The 24,183-nt window shown below is 40.5% G+C and overlaps 3 protein-coding genes across 14 annotated transcripts in view; 1 reads left to right on the top strand and 2 right to left on the bottom strand.

Moving 5' to 3' along the window:
* The window catches only part of DYTN (dystrotelin), a 64,413-nt gene that overhangs the window by 21,293 nt on the left and 18,937 nt on the right, over window positions 1–24,183 (top strand). For 6 of the 8 annotated variants that reach the window (XM_085585227.1, XM_085585225.1, XM_085585230.1 and 3 more), the window contains one exon: window positions 202–19,770. In XM_085585227.1, the coding sequence (XP_085441353.1) occupies window positions 202–305 (104 nt within the window). In that variant the 3' untranslated portion in view covers window positions 306–19,770. Of the gene's footprint in view, window positions 1–201; window positions 19,771–24,183 lie in introns of those variants that run through there. The other 2 variants (XM_085585226.1, XM_085585224.1) reach the window with 1 other exon arrangement.
* Window positions 3,591–24,180, bottom strand: FAM237A (family with sequence similarity 237 member A). The gene is made up of 3 exons (XM_021538850.2): window positions 24,090–24,180; window positions 8,142–8,563; window positions 3,591–4,215 (listed from the first exon to the last, which is right to left on the bottom strand). The coding sequence occupies exons 1-3, from the start codon at window positions 24,128–24,130 to the stop codon at window positions 4,067–4,069; spliced, it is 612 nt and encodes a 203-aa protein (XP_021394525.2). The 5' UTR covers window positions 24,131–24,180; the 3' UTR covers window positions 3,591–4,066.
* Window positions 8,541–24,183, bottom strand: part of ADAM23 (ADAM metallopeptidase domain 23) — an 81,244-nt gene continuing 65,601 nt past the window's right edge. For 2 of the 5 annotated variants that reach the window (XM_031505382.3, XM_031505384.3), the window contains 2 exons: window positions 24,090–24,183; window positions 20,967–22,003 (listed from right to left, as the gene is read on the bottom strand). In XM_031505382.3, the coding sequence (XP_031361242.3) occupies window positions 21,936–22,003; window positions 24,090–24,183 (162 nt within the window). In that variant the 3' untranslated portion in view covers window positions 20,967–21,935. Of the gene's footprint in view, window positions 8,564–20,966; window positions 22,004–23,162 lie in introns of those variants that run through there. The other 3 variants (XM_021538863.3, XM_021538862.3, XM_085585220.1) reach the window with 2 other exon arrangements.

Below are 24,183 nucleotides of genomic sequence, written 5' to 3'. Positions count from 1 at the left end.
GTACAAAATCCCTTTGTGATCAAAGCAGAGCTTTGTTCAACATTCAGGATGCCTCACTTTTGATAATGAGGATGTAATATGGAATATGACAGAAAAAGCTGGTGCTTCTACAGAGCTATCTTAGAGATTCATTAAGAGTTTTCTAGTGCTCTGGCAGCATCCAAAAGCTTGGAAAGACTTAAAATTTATTCTACTTTTCAGCCCAACAAACTACTTTGCACCAGGAGTTCTTCTCTACAGCTGAGCAAGTTTGCAGGTCCTTTTCTGACCTCATCAACGAAATAATTTCACCAGCTTGTAAATGATGGAAACTATCATTCACCTTACAACTTCACTGAACTACTTAAGGTAATTGATGCCATGTCTCTTAAAAGAGACTCTTTAAAGTGTCTCAGAGGTTGCCTGTAATAACATAGCATGACAGATTTCTGCATTTACTGACTTCACCTGGAACATTCTGGAGCGCTATATTCCTTTTCTGTTGATGATTTCCAGCTCCCATGCTGTGACTTCCTCAGCAGTGCAAACGATTGCCCATTTCTCTCTCTTTAGCTGTTAATTTCCCATGGCCAAGTTGCTTCTTTGGAATGGTGCTGTATTTCTTGTTGATGCCAGCAACAAGGAAAATGCTTTTTCCTGTAATGTATAGAATTATTTTAAAGACCTGAGAAATTGAAATTATTCAGTACCACTTCAGAGAGAAAAAAAACATACAGTCAGTTATTTACTATCATTCTTTGGCAGGAGGTGCATAAAAATAGTAAATAACTGTTTGTATGTGCTCAAAACCAGTTATGGTTCAAGAAAATTTGCAGAATTTTAAGGATTTCAGTTATGTCACTAATAATATCAGCTTTCCAAGAAAAAAAATAGTCTGAGTTTTTACAAGATTTTTTTCTGTGCTTACAAAGAAAATTCATTTGCATGAAAACAAAATATTTTTGAAAGTTCTGGGAGAAAAGTTAAATTTTCTGAAGCTCTGTTTCATATCTAATCAAACAGTGTTTAGGCTGATGTGATTGAAAAGGCTAATAAAAAGCATACGGCTTAAAATAAGCTGCTTAGCAAAACTCCACACAGATTTTCCACACAGATTTTCCTTGTGTTGTATTTTTCAGAATGAGTTATAGTCACTAAGATAAAGGGAACTGCCTGACTCATTAAAGAGGCTAGAAATCTTATTTTCCATTTGTAGCACCTCAGCCATCTTCTTGAAAGACCTTTCACTGTGGTATTGAGATTAATGAACATTCCTCATTCTTTCTGCTAGTTTTGGTCAAAGGGGGCCCGAATTACACATACTGCAAACACTCAAGAATTTACAGCAAGAAATAATGGTAAGCTACTGGAAGCTAACAAGTGGTTTGTCTCTAGCAAAGGAAGAGTAAAGAGGGTGAAAATTTTAAAAAAAAGAAACTTATTGAGGGAGGAAGGAGAGTCCCAGAGAACAAATAGTAAAAAAGGTAATTAGAAGGTGGATATACCCATATCACAACATAAATAAATACACTGTGAGACAAAAGCTTAGTAGTAAGCTTTTGCAATAAGCCAGTGCCAAGAGACACACACAACAATCCAAGGAACCTACTTGTTGATTATGGGAAGATACCCATCAGCTTCTGATGAGACTTTCAATCTCCTTCGAGTGTGGGCATCTGAATTAAACTTGTCTGGAAACAGTAATAACTGACAAATGCTAGTTTGGTCTAAAACAACATTCAACAGAACTGGAACACAAATTCTTACACATAGATATTCCTGAATTACCATGGATTGTTTTTTCATGTCATTATGTAAAGGTTAAAGATTTGTTTTTCATGCTAAGAAGCAGTTGTCTAGCTCACTGATCCCTGTAAGATGAAATGGACTAAATCACAAGGTCTTTATTTTGTTGTTATTCAGTTTAGCTGACAGTGAGGGAATTTCAGTCAGACATGTTCATCCCATCCTTCTTCTGACACACTCTGACTGAGAGATAGTAAGCCAGGACTAACAATCCTATTCACACAAAAATCTGTCATGAATTTGATAAGGAAGAGTGGTAGGCAATATCCTGTCTTTAAACACAGTGACATTTGTAAATGTTCCTGTATAGCAGATCACATTTCATCTCAAACTGAGAGCCCTTGCTTTTTTTTTTTTTTTTTTTTTAATATAGACACTCTTTTATCACTTGCACTCTGTCACTTGCAGGTTTACATGTAGTTAGTTGCATCCCCTTTCTTATTTCAGTACAATTAATAATACAGATTGCCTCTTTACATCAGCAATTTCCAAATATTTTCAATAGAGTGATCTATCCTAGAGACTGATCTGTTTTATCAGTCTTGGCTCCAGCTCCACTCCCTTTCCTGCCCATTGCTTCAAAGGCTGAATTTTGCTACAGCTTATTAATTAAGAAGCTTGCTGAAGCAGAGAAGCATTTTGAGTTCATTTAAGCTAAATATCATCTTGGCCCAGAGTGGTACTTCTGTCTGAAGAAAGCCATGAGCCATTTCCTAAGGGATCCTGTTGTTGCAGGTGGGACCTATCTAAAGTGGAAGCAGTAACAACTGCTCAAAAGGCCTGTGGAAAAGCACATCAGTTAAAGAGAACCTATTCAGATAATCTGCCTGGTTTCACATTTGCTAGAGCTTGGGAGTGTATGGGAACAGGGAACATCTGCTCTATTCCAATACCAATCCTCCTGGGCTGAGGCATCCAGCCCTTCACACTCTGTCAGGTGCTGGTCTTGCTAGCTCTAGGGACTGTGAGTGAAGACTCTCTTATATTGATACAAAGTTGCAAAAATAAGGCTTTTGGATATATTACAATAATATAATTAATGAACAACATCAGTAGAGGAGAGAGCAGATCTGTTGTAACAATGCTCTTGCTGCCCTCCCATGTGGCAGGAAAGCATTCTCATAGGCTGTGGCTGCAACTGGAGGTCTGTTGCTGAATAAAACAAACTGTGTGTTCCTGTGTTTATCCTGCTTTAGTATTCTCTCTTAAACATTTAAATAATTTACTGCATGCTTAACTTGAAGCACAAATTCAGTACCAATGAAGCTGCTAGCCCTCATACAGTTTTTTATTTGCTTCCTTAAGTCAGGATTTCCCTCAATGGGACTGTGATTAAGCCTTATTTTGTTCATGCCAGTAACCATTTCAAGATTTCTTTACATGTTTTGTTACTTGAACCTATTTCTGCAAGTTGATGAACAACGAGGAAGCCCATTTTTCTGTAGGCATTTGGGAAAAAGAAAAAAAAAAACCACCAAATATTGCTACATGCTCAAGGAAAGAAACTTTGAGTGAACAACTAAATGTACCAGTCAGGCAATAGAAATAATTTATCCCATAAAAGCAATCAAATGTTACCTGCCATAAGTTGTTTTGCATTAGTTTAATGTCAAATTGCCTACTACAGTTATCAATAAGAGTCAGAAGAAACTGATCTTTCTACAAAGAACTTGTAAACTAAAAAAGAAGTAAATTCAAGTTATGTATGAGAATTTTTGTGATTAAACATTTTACGTGTGAAAGCAGAGGAGCTGGTAAAATCTGTTAACCCTCTTATTGGAAAGCTGAAACACTCTTGGAAGGTACCTTTCATGTAGAAATATGTACCATTTTTCTTTAGTAGGATGATGTCTCTGAGCAGAGGCTGCTCTGTACAAGTGTACAGCTCTGCATACAAGCAAACATCACCATCTCCTCTAATCCTGTCTTGGAGCCAGTGGAGGTTTTTTGACAACTTCCTTCTCTGCTCATCTATGTTTTATTGAAGGATCAGTTATTTCCTGTTTTGGCACCCAAAAGACAATAGTTTGAACAGATCACATGTATTACAAAAAGCCTGATATACACATAGATTAAAGCAGACAACTGCTTTTAAATCATGCAGTTTAGTAAGGTGACTTAATTAATAGGTGATTAAGAAAACCCATAAGTCCAAGTTAATCAGAGATGTAGCGCTTGAGGTTCATGCGTTCTTCCACCACATAAATTGACATCAATGGGAATTAAAATACAAAACATAAAGAGAAATAGTTAAAAATTATCTACAAATCAAAAACTTAGACTAAACATGTAATTTCCTCTTTTTTCCTAGCTCTCCAATGATTCTTCCAAGTAATATAGATCTACTCTTATGTATATGGATATTTATTAAATCTTCAAATGACTCTTTGTTCTTCAGAACTGGTGACCTCTGAATATGAGAAAATGTTCCTGAAAAGTGACATAAAAATGCATATAAGTAAATAATTTCCAAATAGCAAAGAGCAGCTGAATACTCAGTTTCCCACATCCATGTTTCCTCTGCCTTTAGCTGCTGCTAGTCCTATTTTATCAGCATTGCCCCCAAGCCTCTTGCTCTGGTGATAGCCATATCCCTCCATTTGCATGTTGCCTTTCAGTGTCAAGTCACTTTGATCTTTTCCCAGTATGAACCTTTTTCTTTAGTCTTCCTGTAAAACTCTTCTACCTGTAATTAGCAGAATCAAAGTGCTTAAGTCTACTCAGAATCCAACTACCCCACTGGCCAGAGGTTATCAACCTCTCTGCACAGTGGGTGAGATCTCTCACACTGTCTAGTAGCACATTTGCTATTTCCTTGAGGAACTTTGGGGTGTTGTCTATGCAACGATCTCTAAAAGGCAGCTGGTTGGTTTTCTTTCTTTTAGATATATTTGTCTTCTGAAAAAGTCACTTATTAACACAATACCTGCTTATTTACCAGACCTCAATTGTACAATAGCCTTTGCTCCACTACCCATCCTGACACCCTGCAGAGCTGGGACAGGATATTATGTCTCTCTTGGGCCAGGTGCAAAGGGTGGTTTGAGCTTAATCACCTGCACCTGTGAGGGAGGTGTGCTCAGCTGAGGCCACTGAGTGGTGAGGGGCAGTGGGACTGCTGGGCAAGGAGAAAAGAGACAGAAGGTTTATATCTGTAGTATTCAGATGTTTGTACGGAGGACGTGCTATGTGGTTTCTTGAGGAGGATCTTCTTGTACAGCTGCTCTTCAGGAAGATTGCTGTGAGTACAAAAGCTATATTTTCTTTATGGTTCTAAAGTCTTATTTTGGTTAGAGTTGTTATAACTGTAGTGTAACTACAGTGCTGTAATAGATTGGTAATGCATTTATGAAACCTGCTTTTTCATAGTGTTTGGGTGTTTTTAGGGAAAAGGGATGACTTACCTAAAGATAGCTTGGCTAGGTATCTGAAAAACACTCCCTACTTGTCTCTACTTAAAGATGATTAAGAATTCTCTGAAGAGTATCTAGGGAAGTTGAAATGCTGCTGAGTTGTTATTTTAGGTAGATTGAGACAGTTTGTCAGATTACTTGTATTCAACTGTTCTGATATTGAAGTCTTTTTCATGGATTGTGTGGAGTTTAAGAGTATCTTCAGACTGTGAATACAGTCAAAAGCCTGAAGGGACTAGACTTGTCCAGAAAACAGTGTTTGAATCTGTAAGTCTGGAACTGGGCTACTTCTCCCACTGCTTAGTGCACACTTGAAGAGAATTGTTTCCCAGGAGGACCAAGTATGGGTAACTGTGAAAGTGCCTCTAAGATGTGACAAAGTAGTTTTGTTTGGGGTTTTTTGCTTGGAGGACTTTTTTTTTTCTCCTTAGAAAAGTTCCTGATTCTTAATCTTCACCGGGAAGACTATCCATTAGTTCTGAAATGTAATACTACTAATACCTTAACATCAGTATTTCTGTGCCAAGTTCAACTATCTGTCTTGCTTTTTCAATTCAGTGATATGTTTAAGGAACTACAGGGAATGCAGATTGCTCCTCATTCCTGATTTATGATCCTGTTTGCAATGAAAACAACAAAACAAGCCCCAAACATATTGAAATTTTAACTATTTAAGAGGAGTAAGATTACAAACTTGGGTATGAAGCAATAAAGTTATCAACTGTTGCAAAAGCAATAATATAAAACAAGAAAATTTGCTTTATTTTTGGATTTCTGGAACAAGCCTACTATTTATACCTGCCCATGCAGATGTGAACTACACAAGGTCATGGGGCTGAGAAAATAGGCTTGTACCTCTGTGCATAAGAAATGCAAAATCTATTCCTCATCATTTGCTATGCTATTTCTATCTGTGATTATTACCAATTGATTTCTACCTTCACTGGTGAAATAAGGCAGTTGGACCACAGGTTACAAAGATTAAAACATCTTGCTTTGTTAAGAAACTGGGAGACTTGGATGAGAAGTTAGATAGTTCCTCTAAAAAAAAAATTAAGCTGTCACTGCTATAAGCTACCTGCAAAAGACTGATGTTAATCAGTTGTACAGAGAAACCAGATTAACTGATTAAAAGTCACAAAACAAAGAGGGTGTGAATACTTAGTAGTACTTAAAATCTCTTTGTATTAGAGTGAAGAGTAGTCAGAATTTATCATAAAACCTTTAACTTGATTCTTCAAAATACATCAGACTGTTATTCTTTAATCTTGACTAGAACAAAAACTCTTTGTATAGGAAAATCACAGCGTGATATAGATATGTAGAGCCAGATGTAAGCTCTGCAGAGGCTTAGTGGAAGTTTAGACAGTGATATTCAAAGCTGCAATCCCAAACAAAAAATAATTGAATGCTTTAACCTGGGGGGTTATCTGTTTTTGACAATACTACAGCCTTGTGTGTCTAAAGCTGGATTCTGTTTGCATCCAAAAGTGTATCAGTCTGGTAAGGATTGAGCAACTTGTTGCCTGTGTGATGTCTAAGACCACTTGGAAACCAGAAGTGAGTTCTGTGCTGCATGCCAACACAGTAAAGATCCAGTCAGAGCTCAGATTCTTCCCAGAGCAGAGTAGGATCCAGTCCTTGCTTTTAAATGGCAGGTAGTAGTTGTTTGGCTCATAGATTAGAAATTGACCCTGTTTGTGTTTGAGTTTTTCAGTCTGAGATGATTGATTCAAATTCAACTCCTATCTCAAAGTTCAGGATACTCCCTGTAGGTAATAGGGTAAGGACCTCTCAGTCCTTCCTGTCCCAGATTCTAGCTTTCAATACTCAAAAATGTTTAAGGTTTGTGGGCAAGAGTGGGGTGGTCCAGTGTGGTGTTGTCCCTGGGGTGCAAGAACCCCGAGTTCAAGTCCATTTTTTAGAGACACTCTAATGGGTGCTTGCTCACAGAGGCTCTTTATTATTCCATGAACATTCCCCCCAAATATCTTAATAACTGAGGCACTGCTCTAGGAAGTGGAGATAAGGGTCTCAATCCATCGAAGTGTAAAGGCAGTTCTGCCTTCTCACTGTGGGCTCATGCACTACGCTGTCAGTGATGGAAACAGCACTTCTACCTCTCCATCAAATTATAGCACCTACCTCTATCTGAAAGTGGATATTCTCTGGGCAAGGATATATCTGTTGGTAGCAGGATCAGAACTGAATCCTTGGAAGGGACTGAGATTTAGGAAAAGCTATACTGTGTCTCCCTTTTGGGAATGAGGATGGTAATTGATATGCATATGGAGGAGGGAAGGGGAGGGTACTGGGAACCTGGAGACTAGGAATTGCAGCATTTAGTGTCACAGGTAGTGGTGTTCTTCCTGAAGCTGTAGTGTGCCTGAAAGCCTGTATGCATCTAAATCTGAGGTCTGTTTCCATTGTGTGTTGGGTAAAGTTGCCATTATGGAAATGAAAAGTAGCTAGTGGCTGACTGCTAGATGGCAAGCACACACATCTTTGCCCTTCTGCCAAAAGGATGCCACTCTCCCCAACAGCACAGTGCAATGCATTCCTCTCAGAATGGGGACTTCAGAACTAGCCTCTTCCTAGCACAACTGTGGTAAAAAGGCTGGTGTGGAAGAATATATTGGTATATTCAGTTGCTGAGCTGCCTTCTTTTTTGAATCCTCCTGTATTTCTGTTGCTTTTCCTGCCCTATCAAACTGAAACTTAAAAGCTGTTGTTAGTTCAAGTTGTTTAGAGGTAAAATTTTTACTGAGATCACATTGAACATAAACACAGCTCTACACTTGACTGGGAGGAGTATGGGGTTTTTGCACAGCACTGTCCTCTGTTGCTGTATTATTACCACATAGCACAATGGGCTTCAATCTCTTTTCTTTCCCACTAGACTCTAATTATCACCCATTAGATGCATATTAAAGGACTAGTGACCTTGGTTTCTCCCTGTGAACTGAGAACGTAGAGTAGCCATCTTCTGGCTTCTGGCAGCTTCTGACAGCTGCCTTCTCCCCAGCCCATGGGTTCTGGAGAGCACACAGTCCACATAGATATCCCAGAAGAGCTGAGCCAGGTCCCAGAACAAAGCCCCGTGTTTCAGGTTCTCTGAGGATTTCAGAAAGATCATGAAGTCCCAAAAGCCACTGACAGAGTCAGAAATGTGAGGCTTCCTCATCTCCAGTAAAACAGCCGAGGAGGATTCCCAGCACTGGGGATCTGCCCGCCCAAGGGCCAGTGGATCAATTTGACTATGGCAGAGGAAAGGTGTCACACAGAACACTGCCATGAGTAAGAGAGAGCAGGTGAGTCTCATGGTGCAGTGGATTCTTCCTCTGCTTCCAAGATCCATTATGTCACTGAAATATAAGAAAACCAAGAGAAGCTGAAAAAGTCTCACTCTTAGATGCAGGAATAAAATCCCGTTACTTTACATGATATGCAAGGTACTTAAATATTGTTTCTCTGTTCCTTAAAGATTTGTGTATGCTTTTTGCATGTATATAAATACTACAGGAGTAACAATGATCTGTGCAGTAGAAGCATATGTAAAAATTTTTAATCATCCTCAGATCTGAATTATGAACTTTCTTATCTGGAAATACTTAACATTGGCAGTTTTTTTGCCATTTTTGCTTTACAGATCCCGAATGTATTTCAGTAAAAATCCATTCCTTTTTACATAATTTAAGTTTTTTGGCAGTCTTGCTTTTCTCAAAATTATATGAGTCCTTTAAAATAGTCTTCAGAATCACAAGGATTAGGGGACAGCAGGTGGAAAAATTTTGTTGAAAATGTGTTTTAATGGTTCTAATTATTGCAGGTTTCAGATTAATCCACTGACCAGGAGTGGCTTAGATGCTAAAGGGCAAAAGAGTTCTGAAAAGAGGGTATAGCAAAGCCATCCCATAGCAGCTGTATTGTACAACATGTACCCATGCATACAGAATCTTAGAAAAGTTCAGGTGTAAGGGACCTTTAAAGGTCTCTAGTCCAACCTTCTGCCTTTGGCAGGGACTTCAACCACATCAGATTGCCCAGAGTCCTGTCCAACATGACTTTGAACTGTTTTCAGGGATAGGGCATCTTTGACTTCTCTGAACAACCTGTTCCAGTGTCTCACCCACTCTCATTGTAAAAGATTTTTTTTCTTTATATCTAATCTAAATTGATCCTCCTTCAGTTTGAAACCATCACTCTTTGTCCTCTTGAGACAGGCCCTGCTAAAAAGCCTGTCCTCATCTTTCTTATAGGCTCTCTGTAAGTACTGGAAGGCTGCAGCAAGGTCTCCTTGGAGCCTGCTCTTCTCCTGGTGGAACAGCCCCAACTTTCTCAATCTGTCTTTTCAGAACAGCTGCTTCACCTTCCTCATCATTTTTGTGGCCCTTCTCTGGACTTGCTCACTTTCCTGTGCTGAGATGTATTTATGTATATGTAAAAGTATAGATGTGTATTGCAAATCACTGGGAATTGACTGTTGAAACTGTGAAGTTTGCTAAGTAGTATCTGTAATGGATAGGTAGAAATTCTGAGAATGATTACCTTTTGTGGACATAAAGGCCCTGTTTTCTCCATCAAATTTCATTTCTAGTACATAGTTCTCTGTTGTATTTTCTAGCATATTTCTAGCATTTCTGATATTGAACAAGTTTGAGGGGCTGTTTTTAGTGTAGGTCATGGCATATGGAGAACCCATTTGTGAAAATCAGCTACATCTGAGACTAGCATTTAGGACAAAATTCTATTTAATGTGTGTGCTGATCTGCTGAGTATTCATGCTTGTACATTTTCAGTTTGGTTGTTGGGGGTGGGAAGCTACTTCTCTTAATGAGCTAGATAAGCAACTGGCTTTTTGTGCAGAGGGTCTCTTCTGTGAGTGATCCTGAAGAAGTGTTCCTTTGCTACGTGAAGAAAAATGCCAAAGGCAGGACATTGATGTGCAGAGGGACTGTACACAAAAAATAGCCCAGGCACAGCCTGTGTGTGAGACTAGAGAAGAATAGTCTGCTTTGTGAAATATATTTCATTGTAGAGCTAAAGGACTCTTCAGAGACTTCAGTCCTAGCAATGTTATTCTTACCTAGCCTCCTGTCTGGCTACCTGGTCAGGTTCTGGGAATATTTTTGAGGTATTCAGACTTTACTCCCCAGCTGCCTACAGTCACTTTTTAATCTGAGTTTGGGTGTTGTGAGAAGAGCTGGCTTGGCAGCCCTGGACCTGAACATTGCATTTAAGCAACAAAAGAGGGACAGCTTGCTCTTCCCACACTGCTCTACCTAGTGGATGTCACTTATGACAGTGGTGGTAGTAATAGGGCTGTCCTCCTGCTGCTTCCAAGATCCCCAAGAAACATCATTCTTCTGTACCCTACTCCACAAGGCAGGCTTTGATTGCTTTCTCAGAAGCAAGCCAAAAACATGCTGTGAGTCACTACTTCATTCTTGTTTGTGCATCAGAGCCCTTCCACTGGGCATAGACACCTGTGTGCCATGCACTATGCACATATGTCTGTTTACTGAGACTTTTTCAAGGGACATAGTTAACTTTATCAAATTTCTGGTTTTCAAAGCAATTTAGCAGTCTCAAATATGATCATGAGGGTGATGAGACAGACACAGGACAGTGGGCGGGGCACCCCAACAACAACAGATTGTTCAAACAAAGGAATAATACTAAAAGAAGCTAAAAATACTAAAATCCTTTAAATGATGGTTCTGTGATTTTGACAGAACCCATCTCATTTGTACAGGTTAAAAACTGAACTGGTTTCTTTGCATTTTCTACTCCCCAGCATTTATTCAGAACTTTACAAGTTACAAAACTGGGTAAGACAAGGGTTCTGGATTTTTCAAAACAAGGGGACAGCCCTGGCAAGGAGTTGGTAGGGCATTAATATGAGAATCGGTGCCCTTGAATGTATGATGTGCATGGGATTAGTAAGGGCCAGTTGCAAAGGCCACTAGTCCCTATGGTTTGGTCATACGCAGGCAGCACTGTGCTGTTAGTCGTCCACAATGTTCAAGATTGTTTGATTTTTTTAGAGAGTTGAGAGCTGGAGGGGATGCCCGGGAAACGCCAGATTTCGTTAATCTCCTACCTGTGCATGTGGTGAATGCTTCCGTGCAATTCTTCCCCTACGCCCTTCAGTCTGTTGATCTTTCTGTCCTTACACTGAAGTTTGCGTGTGTGTGAATGCTATTTACACTTCCTGGTTCTGACTTTTCCCACTCTCCCCCCTATCCCTGCTTCTCCTTGCGGTGTAGTCTCCTGCTCCACTCTCCGGCATGGATAATGCCTTACAATAATAATTTAAAAGTTAATCGGTTAACTTATTATTATCGCCTAACTCGGAGCTCCCGTTCCGGCAGTCCCTCGGCCGTGCGGCTGCCGCAGCCGGTCCCGGGCCGGTGCGGCATCCCCGGGCAGTCCCGCGCGGCGCCCGGGGCTCCGGGCAGCGCCCGACGCCGCCGCTCCCGCCCGCCCGCCCCGCTCCCGCCCCGGCGCCGCCCGCAGCTCTCGGCGCTTACCTCGGCGCTCCGGCCAGGGCAGGGCTCTCCGAGCCGCTGCCGCCGCCGCGCTCCTTAAGAAGCCGGAGCGAGCAGCCCCGCTTAGTTTTTACGTCAGGGCTCGAGAGCAGCCCCCACCCCCTGGGCCTGGCCGCTGCTCCCGGGCACCCGGAGCTCCCGCTGCGGAGCTGTCCTCGCTGCAAGTCTGCTCCGCTTCTCCGTCCCGCCTGTCCTCCTCTGCCTGCGGACCCCGGCCCTCCCGGGGCAGCCCGGTGGCCGCGCTGCCTCTGGCCGAGGGGAAGGGGTGCACAGAGCGGTGGAACAGTGACAGAACTGGAAAAGCTGCGGCCCTCTGCCCTTGGAGCTCATGTTGTCCAGAGCTTGCTCAAACCTCAGGAATCTTGCTTCACGTGCTTGGCTGTTGCAGATCCCTCCACCCCAGAGCAGCAATCTGTGTGGCACGACTAGAGCTATTTGCTGGCTACGGCTCAGCCCACGTGCTGCATCTCATGGAATTTGAAGCAGAGACCCAGAGAAGAGCCACCGAAGGGCTCTGCTTAAAGGCATTAGTTGAAGTAGTTGGGCTGAGCTGCCCACTGCAGCTGAATTTATACAACTAACTTGGAGGGCTGTACTTTCTCCAGTGGAGGAGGATGGTCTGGTTCCATTTTCCCTCCCAAGAATAAGAATGTGGTCTACTCTTGTTGCATTTTCTCTCTGTGAGGTTCTCAGCTGAATTATGACTTCTGTGTAGCAGCTGGAAAACCTCTATGTGTTGGAGAAATGAGTTAAGCTAGTAAGGAAGGAAAGCACTGATGAAAAGGCTGTCTCCTGTTATGTGCAGTATGGAGAGAAAAGCCTGAGCACAACTCTACAACTGACAACTCTGCCTGTGCTCACTGTGCCTGCTGTGATCCCTTGCATACAGAAAACATACTACTCAAAGAGCTGGGGCTCTGTGACCATGCTGATAACCAGTGTTGGGCAGAACCTTAACACCAGCTATTTGAAGCAATAGGCAGGTGAGACCATTCTTTTTTTCCTCTCTCTGTAGTTTCTAGGCCAAACCATGTAGCACCTTGCTGCATGTCTGAAGCCAGTGCAGCTGCACCTGTCCATACCAGCTGGGCAGCAAATTATTTGCTTTTCCAAGGCTCTCCCTGGCAGCTCCCTTTTATCTCTGCATGTGGAATCATAATCCCTCCTCCAGAAAACAACTGTGTTTCAGTAGCATAAGGCTTATCTTAGTTGAAGACAGTGGGGCTGCACTGGTTCACATCAGCTGGAAAGTTGGCTTGAGACTCTGATTTCTCTGATGTTCATCAATACCTTCATAGTTTGCATTCTTTCTGTGCATCCAGTCCATGTAAATGGAGAAGCAACTTCCTTTCCAAACCCTTGGTCTTGCTACATGCTTCTGACAATAAACACTGCTTTTCTTCTGATGCTTTATCTCCTCAATAAGCAATCCCTGTCAAATTGTATTTTGTTTAAATAATGCTACTGTTTAACAAAAGTGCAAGGGACTTTTTGTGGATGAGAGAACACTGGCTAGAAACCTTGTAAAAACTGTATGGTAGGGCTTTGGCCAACTTGCAAATGTTCAATTTTTTTGGCTAGAAGTTTGTGTTTGGGAATAGTGGTCACCAACTGCTGAAACAGACTTCAGGATGAAATAAAGGGTGTAATACCTTGCAAGGGACCCTTGCAATGTGGTGGAGGGCCTCTCTTATGCAGGATCTCAAATACTTCTCCGTGCTATCAGATATAGGCTATTCCAGTGGACTTTCTTCTCCTAGGTTCTAGGGCTGAAATGATCCTTAAGGATCAGCTTTTTGCTTGATTTGTTTTCTTTTAAAGTCTGTTCTGTACCTGATTCTGGACCCATGTGCAATCTGGAGCCCCCTTGGCAAGTGGGTAGCCAGTGTACTTCTTGCCTCTGTATCTGGGGGTTGAACCAGGCAAAGGAGAGAAGGAAAGTGTGCAGGTAAGATCTGAGTGTTGTGATGGAACCTCTAGGCAGTTCCTGGGTAGAAAAGGCTGTGGGGCTGCTTGTGTTCATGGTTGGTTTGGCTGCAGAGGCCAGAGCTGAGCAAGATTAAAATGCCACAGAAGTGGTTTTTGCTGCTTATCTCTATCTGTGGTGGGTCAGTCTAAGGACTGTCCTCCATGTTGTTAAGGGTAGAGCCAAATGGAACGGAAATGATAAAATGTTTCTTGTGAGTTGATAAATTTCTGTCAACCTGCAGCCTTTGTGGATTAATTGTTAAGAAGTGAGTTTGAGTCCCCTTCTGGGATGCACTTTATCTGGTTTTGGATCAAGAACAACATTGGTTTCATTCCACTCAGAATCCTGGCAGACCCAAGGGTATTGAACCAGGGGCTCTCACAGAAATGAGAGTTGCTGCTCAAGGGAAATACTGCTGCAGATAAAATAGTTGGCTCTGCAAATACTTCCTGAGCCTACTACATTCTGCTCCTTCTGAACCAGAGCACTTACATTCTATTTCTGCGGAAGAGGTTTTTGATAATTAGATTGATCACCTCAGCCTCCTAGTGGAGAAGAAACATAGCAGGATTGGACATTTCATTCAGTTTCACACACTCCCTCAGTAAAGCTTTCTGTGCCCTTCTTAAGCTATCAACAATCTTTCATGGCAGGACATGAGATATCCCCCTGGCAGCCAGTGTTCATATCTTCTGTGGATCTCCATATCTTATGAACATAATTCACATGAGCTGTAGATCATATCCAGAGTCATTTGCAGGATATTTTTATCAAGAAAAATTGATTATTTACTCAGAGATGAGACAAAGATTATTTACTCTTAGATAAGACAGAGGTTTCAGATCATGTAGCACTACAGAAAGGATGCTATTTCTACCAGAAAAATTAAAAAATAAAACAAAAGGTTAAATGATCAGGATAAAGGAATAAGGGATAAGTAAGAAAAGTAGGAGGCCATTTCACTGGTATTTGCATTTTGAATAGAGCAAAGGTATAAATAACTATATACAGAGTTGCTTATTTCCTGCATTTGCTCCCAGCAAAACTTCTGATGGTTTAAAATTAACATTTAAGTTAATAGGCAGTGGTTTATGGTCGCTTGAGTGAAGTAACCATTTACAGATAAGAGATTCAGCACTGAGCCTGAGGCAGTAACGTGTGATGGGATGCACAGCTTGCCTGTTACTTCCACAAGCAGCCACACCTGAACACAGTATTAAGCTTTTTAAAATGTCCCACATGATGAAAGATATCTGTTTTAGGCTTACTAAAAAAAAAAAAAAATGCTTTACAGACATATTCTTAGCTGAAAGTTTGGATTTTGTTGAATTGGGTTCCAAATTATTCCAGCCTTGTGTGAAACCTGGCTAAGTGACACCAAAGGCAAAACTTGTGATACTCAGAGTGGGGGGATACCCAAAGGTATGTTAGCTTTAAATTCATAGTAGCTGGCAGAGGCTTGATTTTTCTTCAAAATCCATAAAGGCAGAGTGTGGAATCCTACTCCCATTTATAACTTCTCCAGTTCTCTTTTAAGCAGAGGATTAAACTGTCCTTAAAATTGAAATTAAAGACTTGATCCAAAGTCTGCAGCTATATTTTATTAATTTTTAAAATTATACATAACTTTGAATATCTAAATCTGGGGGGTTTTGTTTGTTTGTTTTGGTTTTTTGGGGTTTTTGTTTTGTTTTTGTTTTTTTTGGATTGAATCTCTATTTCCGAAGTGTTTGATGACCCCCACACTGCTCTAAACAACCCTCTAAGTCTATTCTCTGATGAAATGGCCAGCAGGAAAGCCAATGGGTGTGATGCAATACTTAAGCAGTTCTAAGCAGTGGAAAGATGTAGTTAAACATACCATTCTTCCGTGCTGTACACTACTGCTGATGGCCTGAAACTTCTCCATGGAGCTGGCAGACAAGACATGGGACAGACAGGAGACCAGGGTATTTCTGTGCCAGGAGCTGGAGCCCTGTGGACGCCCTGGCATGTCTCTGGCCTATGATGAGAGTGGCCTTCTGCCAGGTTTGAGGAACTGCAGCTCCCCATCAGACTGGATTTATCTCTCTGTGATAATGTGTCTCTCTCTATGCCCACCAGCTGTTGCATGTGAGCAGCTCTGTCTCCAGGGCCATATTTGGAGTGTTTCCCCATGCGTAGATTTAGGTGACATGTCACAAGTGTGAACTGGCTCCATTGTTGAAGCCTCTTATTTAAATCAATTTGTGGAAGAGGTAGCACTTCTCCTGGCAAATGTATTTAACACAAACTTTGAAAAGATGTGTGGAGCGGGTATTTTCACAAGTGCAAGCTAAGTAATGTTGGTTAAAAAATTAATATATATTTTTGAAAACATAATCTGGTGATATGTAACACTATAAATTATCATGTCCTTCACAAAGGTCATTTGCATACCACTCTCTAGACTTAAACATTCCAAGAAAATAAGAAAGAACCCCAAACTGATAGTATAGTACATTAAAAGTTAATTGTTTGTGACTTTTGGACAAGTTGTCTCACATTGACCATTCAGTTAGAGAACTTTTGATTAATTTTAATGGCATTCTGGGTATTTATAGCCAGACAAGTATTAGTTTTTGAATTAAGGGATTTGTTGCCATTTGGGTGCTGGGCTGATATCAACACGCTCCAGAATAAAATCATTGGTTCTTCCTGACTCAGCCCTCCTTATGTTCCTAGAGACAGTGGAGAAATCCTTCTCACCTTCAGCACTCCAGGCAGACAGGAGAGTCACCCTGGGTATGTCCCAGCTAGAAGAGCAGTTCAGTGAAGCATGTTTTCATAAAACTGCCACTAACATCTAAGAAAGCAAGGCTGTTACAGGATCAGTTTCTCCCAGGGAGTTACAGCCAAATCTTCTGGGGAAGAAAAGCAGTTTCACAGTGCATTCTTTCCTGAAGCTGAGCAGGATTGCAATGTGGAGCCTCCTACCTTTTCTTTCTGTGAGAGTGTTTCTTTCCTGCAGCTCTTGGGAGAAAAGGGTGTTTGAGCACGCTTGCCTCAGGGCAGCTCCTGGGCTGTGCCAGTGGGCCACCAAGGAGGGGTGCCAGCCCTGCCACTGTCACACTCAGGGGAGTGTCTGTCACAGCACAGACACTCCACTGGCAGCCACGACCCCATGCAGGGAGCCTAGACATTCTCACCCAAAGCTGTTTGGTGAAAATAGTCTTAAAGATTAAATTGGAGGAGGGGATAGCAAATTATTTAGGGCCAAGAAATAGGTCACAGGAGATTCTGTAAAGTAATGAGAATATTCTGTCTCATATGAAAAGGAAGTGGGGGATCTTCAGCTCTCCTTGGTTGCCTGCTCATTCTCAGACTGTTTGCTGGACCATCTGTTTTGCTCTCTGTTTTGCTGGTAGCTCCTACTAGGGCTCTTTGGCACTTATGAAGTACTTGCAATTCTTCAAACCACAGATGTGAAGCCTTATAAGTACACTACTGCTGTTGTCAGAGGAGAACATTGGGGGTTTTTAATGTGCAAGATCTGTCATGAATAATTTATTGGCAGAGAAATCTGCCTTGAATGATTTTCCTGAATGAAGTAGTACAAGCTCTGTCATTTAGAGTATTTAGATGAGTGAAATCCATACATTATCAGTAAGGAACCATGTGATAGGGACAGAACACCGGGGGGGGGGGGGGGTTAGAATTAAGTATATAGTTTATTTATTTTTTTTAACAGGTCAGGCCACTCGGTCTTTGAAACTTGCATTTTTATTTCACAATTGTACCCTTTGAAACTTATTCTCAAAGGAGATGCTGCAAAGGTGATACTAGAGTGAATGTAGTGAGCTTAATTTGGGACTTCTGAAAAGACTATAATTTAACAAGGCCCTTTTTTCCCTATCCTATTACTAATTAGGCACAGGTAAAAAGCTGTGTATTACATGAAGATTTTAAGTTTTTTGAATACCTGGAGAGTGGGTTTGTCTCAAACTTATCAGCCAACCAACTCTGCCCAGAACCAATGCTCCCTGGCCTAGGTGTAAAGGTCTCCTTTGTGTACAACAGTTCCTGTCCTAGAGATCTTGTGGTTGAAGTGAAATGCCCAGCCAAATCAGAGGAAGGAAAACTAAAGCAAAAATGTAATGAGACCTGAATCTCTTACCTACCTGCCCAGACCTCTGATCCAACAGCACACAGGGTTCTTTAATGTAAGGCAATTGTTTCTTTCCTTCTGCAAATGAGGCAATTTTCAGTCTTGTGTTCAGGACCTCCTCATTACACAAAGGAGAAGTAAATATCTTTAATTTCCTGAAGCTTTTGAGTGAATGCTGGATGGCAGTAGAGTAGTTCAGTTTCTTGGAACTGCTTTCTCATTGTACAGAAATCCTGGTCAAGCATTCATTGTCTGTAAACTATGTTATTGTTAACAATATCTGTAAGAGTAACTTCATAATGGAGCAAGTCTTGAAATAGCAATACAGAGTCCAGATATACATTAAAGGAAATAGGGGAGAAGTGACTGACTCCAAAAGAAACAGGCTTGCTTGTGTACTTTGCCTCCATCTGATTTCATTGTTGTGCCGCTCTCGGAGTGGGGCATGTTGAAAAGGGAAAAGGTACTGGGAGGAAATGGATGGTCAGAATATGTCAAATCCAAACATAAATATATGAATGGAGTATGGAGGTTTAGACTGTGGTCCTTGTACTTACTTTTAAAAGTAACTTGAGCCTTGTCTTTGAAAGAACAGATTGAGACTGCTTAACAAAACCACAAGCACTGCTACTGCAAGTTCTGTACATTTAATCTCTAATTATACAGTTATTAGTGTGCTTTGGAGCACACCATGCTAGAAATCATATTTTGGGAAGAGGTCCTTGTTAGGGAGATAAACATCTCTGTTTACATAAGCTGAAGAGATGAGTGGAAGCATCTTTGTGTGACTGCACTAGGGCTGAGAGTCAGGCTTTGCTATAGACAGGTGAGCTTTAGGTGTCCCAGCGCTGCTGCCACACAGCTCAGACCACTTCCCAGAGGAAAATAGGGATGTGTTTTGCCAGTGGGGTCTGGGCACTTCTTCAGCTTGACAGCACAAGCTGCTGTTCAGCACAGCTCACACCAAAGGTCCTTGGGCCATTGTCAAAGCTGCAGCCTCACAGGGATCAGTTATTGCTGCTGGTGCCATTTTCTCCTGTAACCCTCTGGTAGATTTAAGATATTTAGACATTTTTCATTCAGGAAAATAAACTGATCACCATCTCAGCTGGAGATAAGAAACCAGACAAAAGCAGTTTGCCTGTGCTGTTTTTTGGCCGGTCAGTGTTGAGATTAGCCTGCAGTGAAGCAGCACATGTTGTGTGGGGACACTTTCTTTCTGCACAAGAGGCAAAAGCGATGTTACAACCCACAGCATGTTACCGGTGTGTAACGTAAGGAGTGTGTCATGCTCGTGCCTTTGTCACCAGTCAAACACAGCAGCAATAAGCAGCTCTTCTCTCAGCTTCTCTGTGTACTGCAGATGCAAGCATTGCTTCACAGCCTCCAAAGCAAATTCAAAGCCTCCAGCAGCTGGACTGATGGCTGAGGAAATCTGTGAATGTATGATATACAGTGATGCATGTTGTGCTTATGAAGTCTGACAGCTGGACTTGGACCATGTAAAATGCATTTAAGTTTCTCCATGCTTTATCAGCTTTGATGGGGGAAGTTTTATACTGGCTCAGAAAGTGTCATGCTAAAGCATGGCCTGTTACAATATTAGTGGTAAAGATGAGGGCTATCCCATGACTTATTACAAAACCAAGCTCTTTTAGAAGAAAGTTTTAATAAGAAAAAATCAACTGACACTTGATTATGGGTTTTCTACAAATTAGAGCATTCATAATTATGCTGCCCTCAGAAGTTTGTGTTTGCTCTGAAATAACATGTTAAGTGGCTGGTGATGCTGGTCTGATGTGGAGTCCTTGTACTTATCTAGGGGCTGTGTCCAGTCTTGTGTTACCTGTTCCCACTAAATAACTTATTCCACAAACCTTCAACAATGTGCTTGCTGAGTTGTGAACAATAAATCACTGAACTGTAGTGTGTGTAGCTTTAAGATAGTGTTTTTGTGACCATTTGCTTTCAAATGTACTGGTTTGAGCATCTCTACTATTAAAATTCTTAATTACTTCTTTTTATTAAGCTTTCTGTGGGCACTTAAACAGTCTCTATGATACTACTGATGGATGATTCATGTTAAATTAACTTTTCAGCTCTTGTAGGTAGGAATCTATAGAAATTACATTTAGAACAAAAAAGGCTTTTTTGGGTTTATACAATGTGGCTTGGTGTTGTGTTGGTTTTGTTCACTATAGTAGGTGCCCCAGCAAGATCAATCTTCAGAGTTTGTGCTGGAACTGAGAAAGTTTTCAAAAACAATTCTAAGAATTTTTTCTTGCGAAATCAAAAGCAGATATATATCTGTCTCTATATTGCTTTTCTATTCATATGCTGCAAAAGACTTAACTCCTATTTTAAGGAATGACTGCCTATTCTAATTATAGCCCAAATGTTGCATGTTTCTACTGAGTTTATGGATAAATCCTATATTTAAATGTCAGGAAATAGATGTGGATAATAGCGGATCCATTAGAGTGTTCCCTCATTATACCATTCTAAATAAGAATGATGCTTTCATACAGAACCTTGGGAGATACTAACACAAAAGTGTATTTTGGTTCCCTGTCTGGAGCTGGAGAAAGCAAAACAATATCAGTAGTTATCTGGTAACTGTGACATGCATGCATTGTATTTTCCCAGGCTGGCTTCACTAGAGTTAGTCTGTCTGGCAAAAAAAGAAAAGGGAAATGGAGTTTCATACAGTATTACATTGAAGTGATGGCCATAGTATCTGGTTGTTACGATGTAATTATTTAAAGAATACTTCACGGGCCTTATTTTGGACTTCTTGTAATTATATAATTCAGATTTTTGAGCTCAACTAACAAAAGCCCCCAGGTCTCAGTGAACTCAGTGTAGCCAGCAGCTGGGATTGAAGCAGGCTGGGCCCATCCTGGGTGCAGAGGCGCTGGTTCCATGCACGGCTGCAAGGCTGTGTGCAACATCCTCCCACAGACAGAGCCTCACTGTGAGATTTTACACAGTTCGAGATCTTTCAGAAAAGAAAGCTCCATTCAGTTTTCACTACTACAAAGGTGATGATTCTTGGAACACAGAAATTAAATTAAACTGAGAGAATAAATTAAAAAAAAGATAGAAAATTAAAAACTACTCCATTCCATGTTCATGACAATTTTAATACTCATCTTGCTAAGATGCAGAACAAGGACTATTGAACTTCCATCCATTAGCAGCCAACAGGATATGAATGAGTATTAACTTCAAACAAAAACTTGATTTATAACATTGAGTTGTGCACTTAAAAAAATAATTACAAAACATTTTTAAAAGGAAGAGTAACAGTGGAAGCAGTAATGAATATAAAACATGACTGATTAGGCTTAAAACACAACTTCAAGTATTCTATGTCATTTCCTCAGACATTTGTCTCATCTGTTTGTGCAATACCCATCTTTGCATAGTAAAGAAAAATTGGTTAGACTCCAGCCTTAAGTAATCTGTTTCTTGACCATGCACCTATACAGCTGTTTAGTTTGCCTGGCAGACTTCTCTTTTAGAGTATCAGATCAAATCAGTGAGCTCATGCAGCAGACTGGAATGAGCTATACAGTTACCAGTTTCTTGTCCAGCTGAATAGGTAAATAATGGGGCAAATGTAGAGTGGATGAAATGGAGGCAGAGTCAACCTGGTCTTCTTTTGGTGACGCTTTGCAATGAACAAGTTACTGCTAAATGGATATGCACTTCCCAAAGCACAGCCAGGGGGATGGGCAAAACCAACACCTGTCAAATCCAGGTTTTTAACTGTCTACCAGCACAGGAAGCACTTCAGCCTGTACCTGCTCTGAGCTGTATTGCCACTTGTGTGCACACAGGGCAGAAAGTGTGATCTTCCCATACACACAATGGCTGAGGTCTGGAGCATAAATTCAGTCAAGAAATCCAAATTGCTATGAAACTGCTGGTGTAAATAAAAAAGTTACTCCAGCACTGAACATATATACATAGTAGTTGGGGACCACTGTGGTCTGATTTAAAACATCACATCACACACTAACAATGTTGTTTGTGAAATGCTTCTCCAAGGTTTATTACACAGGTAGTTTATGTATATCCAGTTGACTTTACTTATTGTAAATTTTGATACCACTGGTGTTTCTCTTGTGGGTTGTGCTTGCTTTGAAAGCAGAACCTGAAAAAAGTTAAGACATTGTGTTCCCAATCACAGAATTTTTAGAGAAACATAATGCAGTTGCAAGTATTTTTGGTTTGTCATCAGAGAAATTTCACTATTTTAAATCTGCTTAAAGCCAAGCAGGAATTTTTCAGAATAAGGTTTATAATTTCTATTAATGTCAACTACCTGTGTGCAGCACCTTTAACTTATAATGTAGTAAGTGTAAATGTGATTATGTTAAAGCTGATTGAAAATATTTAATAATAACAACTGTGAATCAAAACCAATATATTGAGACTGTTAAACTGAACATTATCATAATAAGAAAAAGAACTGAAATTAGGTTTTCTAATTCACAGGAAAATGTCTGCAGCATTTTTTTAATGTTTTGGCTCTTAAAGCTAACTTGGGAAATGGATTTCCTCTGAACAAAGATGCAGGAAGTAGTGTAACTGGGCTTCTGTTGCTACTAAACTATAATTTTTAAATTAGATCCAAAAGTCTTTAATTCTGATTATCAGACACAGCAATTAAATTTTCAGTTACTTATCAAATGATGTAAGTTTTAAGTCAAGATTAAAAGGATGAGCCAGACTGTCCAGCTCTTTACTTTAAGGGAACCCTAAGCTAGACCTCTTCACAAACTTTTCTCAAGGCAGCTGCAGGCACCTGAGCCTGGTTCCTAAGGACACAGGACTGCTGCTGACTTTTTACAGGACTACTCTGTAAAAATCTGTGTTCGTGCAGAAGGTGTCTCTAAAAGTAATGACAACACACCTGAAATTACTTGGGATTTTGCACATATTGTGATGGTAACTGGCTATCAGTAGCCAAGGGTCAAAGTATTAATCTTGCATTAAACTTTGTAAAGTGACATGCATCAAAGAGATACAGGGAGTGAGTTAAAAAGGTCAGTCACCTTTGCAAGCTGCTTTGAGTTGATGGGCAGAAGGCAAGAGAAGAATAGTTCATTCCAAGTTTAACATCTTTTAAGTATTTTAAGGCTTATTTAGATTTTTATTTTACAGGATCTAGGCAGGAAAAGAAAAGTAGCTTTTCTTAAAAGGAAAAAAAGAGCTTGGCACTTCTGTGATTAGTTTGAGAGTGTGTTACTTATATAATGGAAAAGTCTGTATAACAGCCAAAGAAGTAATTCAGACTTATAGTCAATACATAGATATGCATTTATACATTTTAATTGTTTTTGGTTTCAAGCATACAAACTTTAGATCACATCTGTTTGGTGTCAGAACTCCCTGCATCTGCATGCTGTTATCTGCCTTTTTTGAGCAAGCCCAGAACATCTGCTGTACAACATGCTACAGAAAAAAAGGGGAGGAAAAAAACCCAAAACCAAACCCAACATCAAAAATAGATTTACATAAAGAATAGAACCTTTTTATATGGAAATTCTTTTCTCTCATATATATATATATTTATATATAATCTGTGAAAATGATACATCAAAATCTTATTTCCATATTTACACTTTTTATTTCTTGGAAGAATTCCATCCAACATTCACTAGCTTCCATACCCAAGAGGCTCCTGTCCAAGGTGGACAGTGAGCTCATGGAGCAGGGAACCCTCAAGTCCAGCAGCAGAATGCACTGCATGGCTGGAAAAGCTGCTGAAGCCTGGCACTGGCTTCCCAGTGGTTTGTATTTATTGGGCTGCAGATTCTGCTTGGGGTCAGCTTGCTAACTTGGTTGTTTGTATGTGAGCCATGCAGGTTACCCTTTCAAAATTAGCTCCTCATGCCACTGGAGTTTGATAAGAAAAAGGAAGTCATGCGAACTCAAGTGAAGTTAGAGTGCCAGCAGGCTGGGAAAGAATCTTTTGTAATTCCATTATTTTGGAACAGTTCTCTTATTGCATTTGATCTGTGTGTCTCCTTCATAATTTGAGAAAAAGAAAAAAACACCTGATTTTTTGAAGCAGTTTGCTTGTACCACTTGTCAGTTAATGTTAACAAGAGAAAGGTGAATAGAGGAAGTATTTCCAATTTATCTCAACATCCCAACTTTGTGTTTATAGTTACTGTTCTCATGTTCTTCCGTACTGATTTAGTTCCTGTGTAGCTACAGCAAAGACATCATACCCAAAATCCAGTAGTGCAAGAAGCAGCTTTTTGAATGGCATTTCTTCAGATAGGGCCTTGTTGAGTTGGATCGAACCTTCGTTTTTTGACATTT

Source organism: Lonchura striata, chromosome 7 (genome assembly GCF_050655825.1).
Source record: "Lonchura striata isolate lonStrDom1 chromosome 7, ASM5065582v1, whole genome shotgun sequence".
Classification (NCBI taxonomy): Eukaryota; Metazoa; Chordata; class Aves; order Passeriformes; family Estrildidae; genus Lonchura; species Lonchura striata.
The sequence above is the reverse complement of the archived record's forward strand: the minus strand, read 5'-3'. Positions and strand labels throughout refer to the sequence as shown.

Coding starts and splice junctions, on each gene's coding strand:
- FAM237A (XM_021538850.2), bottom strand. CDS start 24,130: ATGCCATTCAAAAAGCTGCTTCTTGCACTACTGGATTTTGG. Junction 8,564..24,089: donor CTTGCACTACTGGATTTTGG/GTATGATGTCTT, acceptor CTTATATTTCAG/TGACATAATGGATCTTGGAA. Junction 4,216..8,141: donor GTTCACAGGGAGAAACCAAG/GTCACTAGTCCT, acceptor GTCACTTTTCAG/GAACATTTTCTCATATTCAG.